Source organism: Rattus norvegicus, chromosome 5, assembly GCF_021556685.1.
Source record: "Rattus norvegicus strain SHRSP/BbbUtx chromosome 5, alternate assembly SHRSP_T2T, whole genome shotgun sequence".
Classification (NCBI taxonomy): Eukaryota; Metazoa; Chordata; class Mammalia; order Rodentia; family Muridae; genus Rattus; species Rattus norvegicus.
This window is the reverse complement of record NC_141538.1, coordinates 145,126,647-145,140,963: the sequence shown is the minus strand read 5'-3', so window position 1 is coordinate 145,140,963 and position 14,317 is coordinate 145,126,647. Positions and strand designations below refer to the sequence as shown.

Sequence of the window (14,317 nt, the reverse complement as noted above, 5' to 3'; positions counted from 1 at the left end):
TCTACAAACAGAGCACCGAGTTCTTCTGCCTCCAGCACCTGCCCCCGCAGCACAGCCACACTGCAGCCAAGGCCTGGCACAAAGCCACACACTCACCGCAGTTGCTGTCTCCATCCCTCAGCTGCACCTTGATGAAATTCTCCATCCAAAATGGGTCACAGACACAGCGCTTGGTGAAGGAGTCACAGTGGCCATGGTCAGAACAGTTCAGCTGACATGCTGAAGGAGGCAGAAGTAAAAGTTAGAGAGCCGGGGCTCAGGAAAACTGAGGTCCCCTCATGTCAGGCTGGCTTCCTGTGATAGGTTGTCTAAGACCCTGGTCAAACAGCCCCAGCGAGCCTCCTGCGCTGTCTGGACCGGTGACTCTCAATGCCACGTGCCTCCTCCACGGAGTAACGGAGAACAATACAGAAAATACTGCCAGGCCGATTCTGAAATGTCTAAGAACCCACATTTTCTGAATTAGACGTGTCTGTTAGAACATTAGGGAAGAGGCCTGCAGTGGGTCCAGAATGGGACCGCCCATCCTGAGGCACGGTCCCCGGCCGTGCAGCGAGGCCAACGTTTGTCAGTTCTTTAGCCTCAGAGTCTCAGCTCCATTAATCCTGCCTGCCTTCAAAACTTAGGGTAACGGTGAGTTAGAAGTAAGGCTGGATAAAACAAAGATACAGTTATCTCCTTATTCAGAACCATGGTCCCTCTGTGCACTGGGAGGGCCCATGGGCCCGTGGAACGTCTGTAGGAGGCCTTTGCTCACAGCTCCCCACGACTTACTGACTGTGTTGATCTCCAGGGCTCTGAATATCAGGAAGTCAGCCTTCTGCTTCCGCAGCTCGCTCTTGAGCATGGCTGCCACCTCACGGCCTTTGAAGAACTGGTGGGGAGGGTCGTTCTGGACAAAAAATAACATCTTGGTGCTGCAGAGACGGACGATGGTGTCAGTGTGCTTACGCGATCCATGGTGGCAGTTCTAGCCACATCTACAAAGCACCTTGTGTCTGTGACAGACACAGTACTCAGCCTGTGCTGACATGCATGGCCACAGCAGGCAGTGAGAAAGGTGCTTCTGTCCTACCTTCATTTTACACAGGGAGGGCTCAGAAGAGTTGACTTACTTGCCCAGGTCACACAGTTATATCAGAGCCAGATTCCCTATCTGTTACACAGGACCCTAACGCTTACTCCTTTTTTAAGAAATACTCTGACTGCTGGAGGCTGCAGTCTTAACAGCCAACAGGAGGGAGAGGAGGATAGGGTCTGGCTGTGGGTCCATCTTTGTGGCCAGCCTTTGCGAGCTAAGACAGCCAGGCAACTGAATTTGTACCCAGTTTAACCTGTAGAGCTTGCCAGTGCTTCGTAAATGTAAATACTGGAAAGATTACCTGTAAGCCAGTCAGCGGTTACTGTGACAGCAAAAGGACAGACCCTACAGAGTGGGGTTGCTGCTTTGAAATGACATCACTCCAAGCCCAGAATCTGTTTGCTTTCTGCCTGCAGTTTGAACTCAGGACTGTTCTCTCTGCCTTAACCTCAGTCTCTCTGAGGGCCTGCCCCTTAGCTCACAAAGCAAACCTTCCCAGTCATTGGGCCACATGGATTCGAGGTACACCCAGGATACTGACCCCTTAGTGTGCAGGGCAGCTGAGGCCCCAAGTATCCCAGGGGCCCTAGAGCAGCCGCTTCCAGGACAAGGTATCCCAAAGTACAGCAGTGCCTTCCACCGGTGACGTGACTAAAGTTCCAGCTGTGCTGTCCGTGACTAAAGCTAACGATGGGTCCTGCAAACTCCAGACCACACCCTTTACCACGAAAGATAGAGGCTCCTTAATTACTATTTCCTCCTGTAGTCCACAGCTACAACTTCTATTTCTGCCTTTACCAGTAGTCCTCACAGCTTTACTCCCTCTCGCACAGCACCAATCTCTACTAAGTCATATCAGCAAAAATGTGCTGAGACCACAGACCCCAAATCTCCCAGAGAGGCCACAACCCAGCAGCCTCAAAATAAACTTCCGGTGATATCCACTGATCAGATAGGCAGGGCAGTGGTGCACACCTTTAATCCTAGCCCTTGAGGGGAGGCAGGTAGACCTCTCTGAGTTCTAGCCTACATAGCATGTTACAGGTCAGGTAGGTGGGGACTACACAGTGAGACCTGCCCTGTCTCAAAACAAAACAAAAGCAAACAAACAAGCCATCTCTGATCAAATTCTATGTATTATGGATTTGCACAAACATCTTACTAAAATTTTTACTACACTTATTTGTATGTGACTGTGTGGAGCGCAAAAGGCAACTTGTGGAAGCTGATTCTCTCCTACCATGTGAATCCCAGGAATTGAACTCAGGTCATCAGGTTTAGCGGCAATCTCCTTTACATACTGAGCCACCTCTTCGGCCCACATTTCATATCTAACCCCTAACACCAATCTGTAAAATAAGTACTGGGTTCCCACAGGGGACAGGCAGCCCCCATATCCCCTGGTGGACACCTATTGGTGGCGAAGGTGGGGAAGGTCCTGTTCTCTCTGAAATTCTCACCATGTTCTGTTACAACCAAAATCAAGGACAAGCCAGGTGCCCCTCCCTACAATAACAGCACGGTGCTCCTACCTAGTCAATTCCCAACAACGGGGATCAATCTAACAGCCATTTGGTGGCTACTGGATACAGCATTCTTTTTGGTGTTGGTGGTGGGGAGTTTGTTTGTTTTGATTTTTTTTTTATTTTATGAGTACATTATTTTATTTATATGAGTACACTGTTGCTGTCTTCATGCACACCAGCAGAGGGCATCGAATCCCATTAAAGATGGCTGTGAGCCACCATGTGGTTGCTAGGAATTGAACTCAGGTCCCCAGGAAGTGTAGTCAGTGCTCTTAACCGCTGAGCTATCTCTCCAGCCCTTGACTTTTGTTTTTCAAGAGAAGAGTCCTAAGGCTAGCGTGGTGGCTCAGTGGTTAAGAATGTGCACGGCTCATGTAGAGGAGTTGGAGTCCCGGCACCTATGGAAGGTGGTTCACCACTGACCTTAATGCCAGCTCTAGGGGATCTAAAACCTCTGGCCTCTACACTCACAGGCGCATACAAGAAAGTGAAAAAGAAAGTGTCCTAGTGACTGCAGCAGATTCGCTGAAAGCTTGTGCACCCATCCTACCTGAGTCACAGTCTCTGAGGATGAGGCCTGGGCCACAGTTTGCTCTGTCACCTCCAGGTGACTGTCACGTGAAGCTGGGGTGACCGCTTGCCCAGGAGGCCTCAGCTTCAGCTCTGTTTCTAATGTTGCTCAAAGTTAGTGTTCCTCCCTGGAGCTGCCCTCACCTGCCATCCCTCCCCTCAGGAGCTGTGTCTCCCTGTCCCTCTCACACAGACACAACAGGACCCAGTACCACCAGTGCTGTCTTGAGTCCCCCATTTTTCCTGCAGTTCCCTAGACTGGCACTTTGCCCTAGGTGACAAAGAGGCTGAGAGGTGGCCTGTCTTTAAAAGGCACATCTGAGCTGGTGTGGTACCACATGCCTTTAGTCCCAGCTACTCAGGAGGCAGAGGCAGGAGGATCTCTCTGAGTTTAGGGCCAGCCTGGTCTACAGTGTGAGTTCCAGTGCAGCCATGCTACACAGAGAAACTCTTGTTTCAAAAAGCAAAACAAAACCAAAAAAAAAAAAAACCAAACCATAAGGGCACATCTCTATCCGGCCTCCACCTTCTCCCGCATCAACGTTTACCTGTATTTCCAGGAGAGGGTGGCGGGTCTCCTGGAACAGACAGTTGTGAGCTGGGAATCTTAACCACTGAGCCACCTCTCCAGACCCAGCTTCCACTCTGTGTGCTCAGGAGCACTGTGCTGTCTTTTGGGCAGTCTGTGTGGCACACTCCCTGGGCTGGTTTTGTGTTCTCGCTGCTCTGCTGGAAGCCCCACCACCTTCCTGCATTCTCCAGGCCACTTCTTCCCCTGTTCCCCGCTTAAACACTGTGGTCTTCAGAGTTCTGCCACCCCTAACCAACCGCCCTGGCATGTCCCAGGCCCCTTCCACCCATCATGCTGGCTTTGACCCCTGAGCTTTGGTAGGTTTCTTCCCTTTATATCCCCAGATTCCCAACTGTAAATAACCCCGGCTCTCAGAAGGTCTGGAGGAGGAGGTTCAGGGGTTCAATGCCACCCTGGGCTACATGAGGAAAAAGACACCCCAAATTCCAGCCCTGTTCACCTCCATCTCATGGGCGCTAACCCGCGCACAGCACTGCCCCCAAGGCTCCTACTCCTTCCTCCTCACCACAACCTAAATGAGGGCTCTTGCCTTATTGCTGCTGGACAAGCCCAGAACCTGCCCCACCCCCTCTTACCTCCACCCTACTCATCTCCCGGAAAACAAACAAATCTCAGCCTGAGGTCTCCTCGCTTTTAAAACAAACTAACTTGATTTCCTTTGTATGCAAGTCTCCCAGTCACCTTGGCCTCACCTCTGGGCACTTCCTGGTGTACTTAGGAAGCCTGCACCTCCCATCCTGCTTTGGGCCCACCACTCACGCACTCCCTTCTCAACCCCCTAATTCTCATATGCTGGGCAAGGCAACCGTTTACTTCTGGAATATCTTTGGGCATACCTCCTCCTCCAGCCCTCCTGGGAGAACTAACTGCCCTGGCTGTTCCCTGGAGGCCACACAGTGGTCCTGCTCTGCAGTGAGGATATTTATCTCCATCCCAGACCAGTTTACACAAACAGGGTCTCTTCTGACCTGGTTCGCAGAGTCTGTCTGGGCATCTATTACAGGACCAAGGCCTGACTGGTGATCACACACATGAGCGGTCTGTGGTCAAAGCACCCTGCCCCTCAGTCCAGCTGTCCTGCTGCTCAGCCGGGAAGCCCGAGGACCCCAAGGCTTTCCTTTGCTCCCCACATTCATTGTCCAGCTACCTCTGCTCTGTGTATGGCTGAATCTTTTGCACGATGATGTCGGAATCCAGCACCCCCAAGAGGACCCCAATCTGGCGGATGAACATCCCCTTCAGCCTCTCTGTCAGCTGACTGACGTTAACATCCAAGATGATCTCCACCAGGTTGCTTTTCCTGGGATCTGGAAAGCAGGAAGATCAGTCATGGCTTCAGAAGTGGGAGAGTTAAACAGACCTGTCACTCACTGTATTTGCTTTGGCATGGGAGAGGAAGCAGGGACAGCAGTTAGATGTCCTTCAAGTAGGAAAGAAGAGGCATGCAGGCAGCAGGCCTAGAAAAGCCGCAGGCGCTGGCTTGGAAAGCCCTCTGCTGCCCTGAGAGCTCTCGCTCACATGTGTGCCAGGATGAGGCATGGGCCAGGAGGAGCCAGGCTTCATGGAGGGACGGGAGGTGAGACACATGGTGTCAGGCACAGCTAAACTCTCCAGCCTACTATGTGTCAGCATGTCCCGAGCCGGCCTGACTTTAGGGACATGCTGTGCTTTGCTTATAAATATGGGTGGGACCCCTCCATGCACCTCCCCCCACACAACCATCCTAACAATGGTGTGAATGCAGTAAACACAGACAAAGTCCAGGTAGCCAAGAAGTGGCCTCAGCACCACATTGTTAACCTCTAGAACCTGGATGTGGCCATGCTTGCTGGCCACTGTCCTTCCTGGAGGCAAGGCAAGGACTGAATGTCTTCCCAGGACCCTTTCCAAGACAGAGGCTATGCCTGGGGCTGGCCCGGGAGCCATCGGCCCTGCCCACCCCCATCCTTAAGGAGGACATGATTGCTGAAACCCTGAAAAATGTGTGCACATCATGACGTCACCTTCGCTGGATTGTCTAATAAGACCTGAGGGTCAACTAACGGAAATAAATGATTTTCTGCATTTAGATGCTGATGAGACATCGTGACTCAAGCTATTCCTGAGCTCAAACTCCCATGGAACCCTGAGCTGCTCTCCTCAGTCATGTACAAAAGACAAGGTGCTGGGGCACAAGCTCCGTCTGACACAACTGCTGCACGGCTCTGAGCAAGCCTGCCCTCTCTGAGGCCATGTCTGCCACGGTCGGTCGGGAGAGAGACCTGGCAGGCTGAGCTCACCAGGCTTCACTTCCACGGTCGTCCGGTCTGTGTCGCTCTCACCCTTTGCATCTGTCACTTTCAGGTGAAACGTGTAGGATCCCTCCACCAGGTTGGAGAGGAAGAGGACAGGGTGATGGTCAGAGTGATTCAGCACCTCCTGTGGGTGGGGACGACATGGCTGTGTTCTGGGATAGAGTGCCACTCCTTTCTTGGAGTTAGCTATTGCTTGAGCCCCACATCCCTGCCAGTGGACCATCACAGCACCGCCCCCCACAGCCCCTAGGATCAGGAGATACAAGAATAACCCAGAGGGAGGCATTTGGCCTCCCTGACTCCAGAGCATAGCCTCGGTTTGTTACAGGGGCTACGTGGTTAAAATAGAACCTGGGAGGTAGGGTCCCCCTCTTCACCTCCTCCCTACCCTGATCACATCCTGGCACACTCACCCCTGCGGCTGGGCTTGCCTCATCTCGAGTCCACAGGTAGCTGACTATCCCCTTGTCATCTGAGGACCTCGAGCCATCCAGCTCGACCGTGCTCGTGGGCAAGGTAACCACCACATTCCCAGTGATCTTGGCTACTGGCGGTTTGTTTATTTCTAACCAAGGAGACATCAATGAAATAATGTGACATTCTGGGAAAGCAAGACACCATGTACAAAGCTTATGAGAAGCTCAGCACCAAGAGCACCTTAAATAGGGGGCTGTTTAGTGCTTATCCAAGAGTGCAGAGCAAAAGCCACGGGACCCCAGAGACCCAGAGCCTTCCTGTGGCCACAGAGGGGACAGCATGCTTCCCTCCGATGGCTCTGTAGCAGTCCTCAGCGTTAAAGGAATTTAGTGACTAGAAATGAAGGCCAGGTGCTCAGAATTAGGAACTCAGGTTTTGCTAGTTAACACCTCGGTTTTCAAGTGTTGCTTGGGGTGTCTTCTTTCCTTGTGCTTCATAAGAGAAGGAGAGTGTCACCCCCTGAGCTGCAGCCCCACAGACTCTATGGCGTGGAAGCTCAGCTCGCCAGGGGCTTCCTCACTACTTCCAGCCCAGGGCCTCTCCCAAGTCCTCCCCAGTCCCTGTGAAGTCAAGAGGCCTGTGAGCCAGAAGCTGCAGGGCAGCAGCCACCCCAGCTCCTGCCAGCAGGTGTCACTGTAGCCATCAGAGTCACAGACGCCCCAGGACTTAGCACAGAGGCAAGATCCAAATGCAAAGGAAACAAACTGTCAGTACTTTCCATTTCAGTTAAGAGCAGGAAGGAAGCATGGTGCTGAGAGGGCAGGTGGAGAGGGAAGAGGGTTTAAAAATCACCTTACAGTTACTCTCAGGACTTGTTGAGAAAATCACAGCTGCCCTCCCCGCAGACTGACTGCGTTTCCTATTTGCCTCAGATCCATCCTGTACCACAGAAGACGCGGCGGATCCCTGGGCTCTCAGACCCATGAGGCTGCTGCACACGCCCACAGCGAGACGCACCTTCTTTGACGATGACACTCACGGAGCTCTGGCTCTGTAGGTTCCTCTCGTCTTTGACAGTCAAGGTGAACACATAAGTCCCCACTTGCAGCCCAGTCACAGTGGCGACACTGCTGTTGGCGTTCTCCAGCTGCACCCCATCAGGTCCCCTGGACAAGAGAGTAATCAGAGGGCGGAGCCGACCTGCTGCTGCTCTCCCTGCAGCTGTGGCCTCAGCTGAACAGGCACAACTGCTTCCCTAACCCTCACAGGGAATGTTTAAAGATATCCCGTTTGGAGAGTCCTAAAACACAGGCTACCTCTGGTCAGAAAATTCCACTCATCAGCTTTTAAATACATCTAGGCTTGTCTTTTATATGAGCTTCTAGGGCATTCATACCCTTCATTATTCTAGTTTATATAAGAAATAAAGTCCTCTGAGCAGCTCTGAGATCAATAGGAGGCTCTAAGAATGAGGTTTCTGAAAAGCATTTCTGGCCCAGTAGTTGGTTTGCTCTTGTTAGCGAAGAAGCACAATACACATCTTATCCACACTCCTGAACTGCCCTCCACCCCACCGTGATGAGAAGTCAGGGAAGGATTCAGGCCAAGGGGGTCAAGGGCCTCTCAGGAGAAAGCCATCTTCTCTCAGTCTTTAACACATTCTCCTCCAGCCCTCGGACAGCGCTACATAGCACCAGGACACTACACCCTGCCTCCTTCCTGCTGTGTCTCAGCACAGCAGCCTGCAGCAGGCTTCCGGCCATCACACAGGCAGGCTAGGGTGCACGCATCCAGAGCCCTGCACACCCACGCATCCTTCCAACTAAGGACGACCAGAGAAATCTCAGCTCCTAGCTCTGCTTTTGAAACTTATAACCTCTGATCCAGTGGCCTCTCCTGAACCAGTCTCATCTAGGAAGCTCCACTAAGCACTGTTTCCACTGCAATGGCTCAGCCTGTGCTTGGGGGCTAATCAGGTCTGCGTGCAATAAACAGCTACAGGACAACACACTGAGCTAAGGGAGACCCAGCTCTCCACAGCAGCTGAGGAAAAGGACGTCTAGTGCCTAACACGGACTTCCTAAGTAGAAATTAAAACCCTTTCCCACCCACCTCCAGTGCTGTAAAAAGCTCCCCCCCCATGTGGTGTGTGTGTGTGTGTGTGTGTGTGTGTGTGTGTGTACATATGTTACGACTAATTCCATTCTCTATGGTTCATAAAAGCTGAAAGAAATTGTACAAACAGGAATAGCTCAAATAGGTAATTTCAATTTAAAAAGTATAATCTTGGCTGCAGTCTTGGGCCTTTGGCTAACTCAGCTGAAAAACAATGTCTCTGAAGAATAGTAAAGGCACGCTCTGCTCTGCTCTGCTCTGCTCTGCTCTGCAGATGAATGTTCAATCCCTCTCAGTAGCTGCCTGCCCACCCCAGTTAACCTTACTGGGTAATTTTGAACAATGCTATCTTTCTGCTCCATTACCCCTTCCAACCTGCCTCTCAAGTGTAATTCAACTATGCTTTTAGCAGACGGGTGTACCTGCAAAAGGCTGGGATCACACAGCGTTACCTGGGGCTAACTGATGATATACATTATTTCTTTTAAAAAAAAAATCAGGAAATCTTTCTAACTTGGGATTATAAACCTCTTTCTCACTCTCCAGGACAGACTAGTAGGAGTGGGTCAACTCTCAAAGACAGACGAGCCTTGCTGCTCCAGGGCCAGGCACGTACGTCCGTCCATCCGTCTGTCCAGCCAGCCCCCATGAGCACTCACCGGCTCTGCTCCCAAAGGTAAGAGACGACCCTCTGGTCGTCTGTGCTCTTGCTGCCATCCAGCGTTGTGCTGTCCACGGGCAGGGTCAGCTCTTTGTCCGGGCCTGCGTCTGCCTGAGGAGGCTTGTTGTTCTCTAGGACAAAGAAGTGCAGCCATCAAGAGCAACACTCCGGGTGGTGGAGGAGGGGCCATGGGGCATCTGCTCTGGCAGCCATGGGAACTCTGCCTCTTAGCCCAGACCACTGCAAGGTATGTGGGAGAGATGGGTGCCACCAGGGGGCTCACAGTCATGTGGAGCAGTTCTCAGTTTAACTGCTCACTTCCTCTGACATCTAATGCAGTGGGCTAGAGGGAGACACAGCCTTCTAGAGAGCCAGGGCTTTGCAACAGCCCTAAGATCAAGCAGCATTTGGTGTGGTGGTGACTCTATCTCCCAGGCCCTCACCATCACTCAGTAACTAGCAAGGGAAGGGCACTCACTGGAGCTATGAAGGAACAGTAAGGAGAAGGGGGAAAGCTGTGGTTCTCAGGCTTGGTGGGGTAATGTCTGCCTCCTGCCTCTCTACTTGAAGCCCACAACACCAGCCCTTGTGGCACCAGGGCTGGCAGGATCCTGGGGAGGAGCTTACCAGGCTGCACAATCACAGTCACTTGAGCGGTGGCCTGCTGTCCTGCGGTGTCCGTCACTGTGAGCTGGTAGGTATAGTCTCCTTCTTGCATCGCAGACAGCTGCAGGGCTGGTGTTCTAACTCCCTATGTGCAGAAAGTCAGGCATGGGTAATGACTCCCAGGACTACAGCAGTACACACAGTGCTCACTCGGAAAGAAATGCTTGAGCCAGGTCTTTAAACCTAACTTGGTACGGGGGTCCCCGTTCAGCACACTGAGTGACCACTGACAGGACAGCGTGAGACACGGTACTAAATAAAGACTTTCTATAGACCTGTGACAGCAGAGAAACCTATCAAAACACATGAACAAAGCCAGGTAAAACATGCTTTGCATCATACCTCTAGAAACCTGAAGCTGCAGAGCCCTTCCTGCCTATCAGAAGGAACATTGGAGGAAAACCGCCAATGCAGGGGCTTCCTTGGCCGGCCAGGGCTGATCCCTGCTTGCAGGGATTGCCTATCCTGTAGTGCTCCATGTTGGAAAATTCCACCCAGGAGTCTCATTTCTGTCTGCTCTTAGCAAGGCTGTCAAGTAGCACTAAGATCATCTCTCTATGTGACAGCAGCCAGCAGGACCCAGGAGCAGCAGATTCCTGCTCACCACAGCCTAGCCCAGGTCACTCATTTTACAGACTTCTGGGGAGGACATCTTTTAGCTAGATGATCTACTCCAATGAGCTTAGGAAGGTTTGCACGCTGGTGGCATCTGTGTAGTGTGACCCTCTGGATTGGGTCATCCATAAGAGACAAGTTTTTTGGTTTTTTTTTTTTAAAGATTTATTTATTTTATGTATGTGAGTACACTGCAGCTGTCTTCAGACACACCAGAAGAGGGCATCAGATCCCATTACAGATGGTTGTGAGCCACCATGTGGTTGCTGGGAATTGAACTCAGGACCTCTGGAAGAGCAGTCAGTGCTCTTAACCTCTGAGCCATCTCTCCAGCCCAAGAGACAAGTTTCTTACCTCGCCTCCTAATACTAAAAGTTTCAGATAATCTGTTAATCAGACCAGCAATTTTCTGAATTTATTTAGGGTGTAAAAAATCTAAATGCACAAGCCTGACTTTGGGAATAAAATGGGGCAGAGATAAACCCTAAGTAGCAGATGAAATCCAGAGACTCCCTGCCCCCTGAGAGAGAAGGTGAGTGGTCCCTCCTACCTGCATCTCCACCACCTTCCCTTTGCTGCTCGGGCTAAGTGACCACTCGTAGCTGCTGATGCCGTGGTCATCAGTGCTCTGGTTCCCAAAGAGGGTGATGGAGTTCTGGGGCAGGGTGATCACTTGGTTGGGGCCGGCATTGGCCACGGGAGGGTAGTCCACAGCTTTGTTCACAGTCAGACTTGCAGTGGTAGAGTTGGTAGCCCCGTCAGAGTCGACAACAGTCAAGCTGTTGGTACAGAAGCGTCAGTAGGGAGGACGGACATCAGGATGGGGCAGGACCAAGCTGGCAGCTCCCCTCCTACCCATCCTGTTGCAGGAGCAGAGTCATGCTAGAACTAACATTGACTGAGGCTCTCCTGTGTACCAGGCAAAGTTCCAAGTGCTTTATATCTACCTGAACACCCACAACAGCTCCTTAAGGTCTAACCTTCACGCTTCTCCACACCCATATGAAGAGACTGAGAGTAAGTTGCCCAGAGTCATACAGCAGGACAGCAGTGGCTTCAGGATCTGTGACCCAGCCCCTATATGGCAGCAGCACAAACTGCTGTGTCTATCCATGTACGGAGGCCTTATAAGTGTTGCAGGGTTCGCACCATGGATATCAAGGCCCAGAAACCCTGGCTGGCCTCGAACTCACAGAGATCTGTCTGCCTCTGCTTCTGCCTCCAGAGTGCCAGGAATGCAGGCACACACCTTACCCAGCTCAGAAACCCATTCTTAAGAAGGAATCATCCCTGGCCTCCATTCCTACAGAGCTCACAGGCAGCACCCCACTTTGTATTTCAGCCATGCTAAAACATAAAAATGGATGTGGACATGCTGGGCCCAGAGCTCTGGGACAGAGCATGAAGGCTGGCTCCAGCAAGGCGGGAACTTGAGATGGCGAGGAAGGCTCCTACACAACGTGCCTACAGCATGTGCCGGGAGAAGCAGGGCTTGAGGGGAAATGTTCTTTTATAAGAGCAGACTTCCACCTAAACGGTGCCTTCCAGCTGAACAGCCTGAAGCTGCTTGCGCCACCTCAGAATGTGAGTGTAAGCGAGCAGGGAAGTTTGGGATCCTTCCACTTTGCTGACAGAAAGAGGAAAAGCTTTGAAAAGACATGCAGTTGGTTTAAATCTCACCAGCAGCCTCAGACAGAGCCAGACGTCTGTGGGGCTTCCTTCCTGTCTTACCTTTTACCTGTGGTCTGTAGGGCATTCTGGGTATTGTAGCCTTTATAAAACGGCATAGATGCTTGGACTCTTAAACAAGCTCAAGTGTTAGATAAGAGGATCCTAGTACTCTGCCTCTTCCCAGGCCCCTGACGTGATTGTTGACCTGCTACAGACACATGAACCATTGCCATTGTTCTGACTGTTCTGGAAGGGTCCCTGCCGGCCTCCAGAGACCTTAGAGAACAGCGCCTGGCTGCAGGGCTAAGGCCGACTAATGCCATGTAAAAGCAGGGGAGAGACGATCTGCAAGCAATCAAACAGAATCCAAATGCTAGTCAAGTCCACTCTCATCATAGCATAGATTTTAAAAAAAAAAAAAAGCGTCATTTCCTACCCCCATCTACCACAAAAACCATATGTTACCGCTGTGGTAGAAAGCTCAGACCCTGAAGGCAGACTGCTATGTGACCTTGGGCAAGTTACTTAACCTCCTTGTGCCAAAATTACCTAATCTGTCAAATGAGAATAACCAGAATTTCCGTTTAAAGGATTAAATGAGATAAAATTGTCTAGTGGAGCCCTGGGTTCAGTCCCCAGCTCCAAAAAAAAAGAACCAAAAAAAAAAAAATTGTCTAGTGGAAAGAGATCAGAAAAACACTTTGCACAGAGTACATGTTCCAGAAACAGTGGTCATTACTGTAGCCTTTGGTTTTGTTTGGGTTTATTTTTCATTTTGGTTTGTTTTGTTTGAGATGGCCTTGATATTTAGCCCAGTATGAGGTCCCTGTTTCGGTCCCTCAAGTGCTGTGGTTACAGGTCTGTGCCACTATGTCCAATTTTGTCATTATTTTAAAAAATATCAACCTAAAAAAAAATAACAAAAAAAAAAGAAAAGAAAAGAAGAGAAAAAAGAAGAAGAAAAAGAAAAAAAATCAACCTAGCTCAAGGTAAATTCTATATTAAGTGAGGAAGTTCCAGAAATTTAAGGTAAACATCAACTCGAAACTCCTGTTCAAGCCAGTGAGAGGACTTCAGGCTGCACTGGAAACCACTGTCCACTCCTGTGCTTTAAGAGCAGTGAGAGTGCCACCAAGTCAGAGCACGTGAAGGGAAGGGCTGTGCTATGACATCAACTCCGTGTTTCTAACAGTGTCTAGAACGCAATGACCTCCAGACCCGCCCATAGTCTTCAAATATACTATTCTTGGAATGCCCTCCTTCACCGGTTGGAGTGCTATCTACTTCATAGGCCTCAGTTTCCCATGAGGCACTCTGTACTCTCTCCAGAGAAGAACGTCTCATCCTCCCTTGTGTATTGAGTGTCTCAGCAGCATCTGCCACTATGTGACTCATGCCTATGTATGAGTGTATGTATGTGTCTGTAAATGCATGTGAGTATGTGTGTGTATATATAAGTGTGTATGAGAGAGTGTGTTAGTATGAGTGTGTGTGAGCATGTGTGAGTAAGTATGAGTGTGTTGAATGTGAGTTTGTATGTGTACATGTGTGTGTGGGCACGCATGTGTCATGGGGTGAAGTAGGATGAGCCATGGCTGGAGGATTAGAAAATCTTTTGATGGACTGGAGGGATGGCTCAGCGGTTAGGAGCGCCGACTGCTCTTCCAGAGGTCCTGTGTTCAATTCCCAGCAACCACATGGTGGCTCACAACCATCTGTAATGAGATCTGATGCCCTCTTCTGGTGTGTGAAGACAACTACAGTGTACTCACATACATAAAATAAATAGATAAATCTTTTTAAAGAAAAACTTTTGACCTCTACTGTGTGACCTCAGAGGAAACAACTTTCCTAACCCTACATCTACATAAGGGCATGATGCTCATTACAGATAAACTACAACATAAATTATGCAAGTATATAGAGTGCCCTAGAGTAAGCCTAAAGCCTCACTCATAAACACATTCTAAATGTCAATGCTAATTCTTGAAAGGATTTTCTTTGAATCAAAATTTTCAAATAGTTCCAATAACAAAAGACTCCAGAAATCACCGGACTGCTAGTGAAAAGCAAAGCCTGCTGGGTGTGGTGATCTTTAACCCCAGCACT

At 50.4% G+C, this 14,317-nt stretch overlaps 1 protein-coding gene across 4 annotated transcripts in view; it reads right to left on the bottom strand.

Moving 5' to 3' along the window:
• Kiaa0319l (KIAA0319 like) overlaps positions 1-14,317 on the bottom strand; it is a 92,895-nt gene that overhangs the window by 7,008 nt on the left and 71,570 nt on the right. For all 4 annotated transcript variants that reach the window (XM_087659907.1, XM_087659908.1, NM_001159655.4 and 1 more), the window contains 9 exon segments: positions 11,088-11,316; positions 9,884-10,007; positions 9,255-9,387; positions 7,498-7,646; positions 6,477-6,628; positions 6,049-6,187; positions 4,917-5,076; positions 775-917; positions 97-219 (listed from right to left, as the gene is read on the bottom strand). In XM_087659907.1, the coding sequence (XP_087516033.1) occupies positions 97-219; positions 775-917; positions 4,917-5,076; positions 6,049-6,187; positions 6,477-6,628; positions 7,498-7,646; positions 9,255-9,387; positions 9,884-10,007; positions 11,088-11,316 (1,352 nt within the window).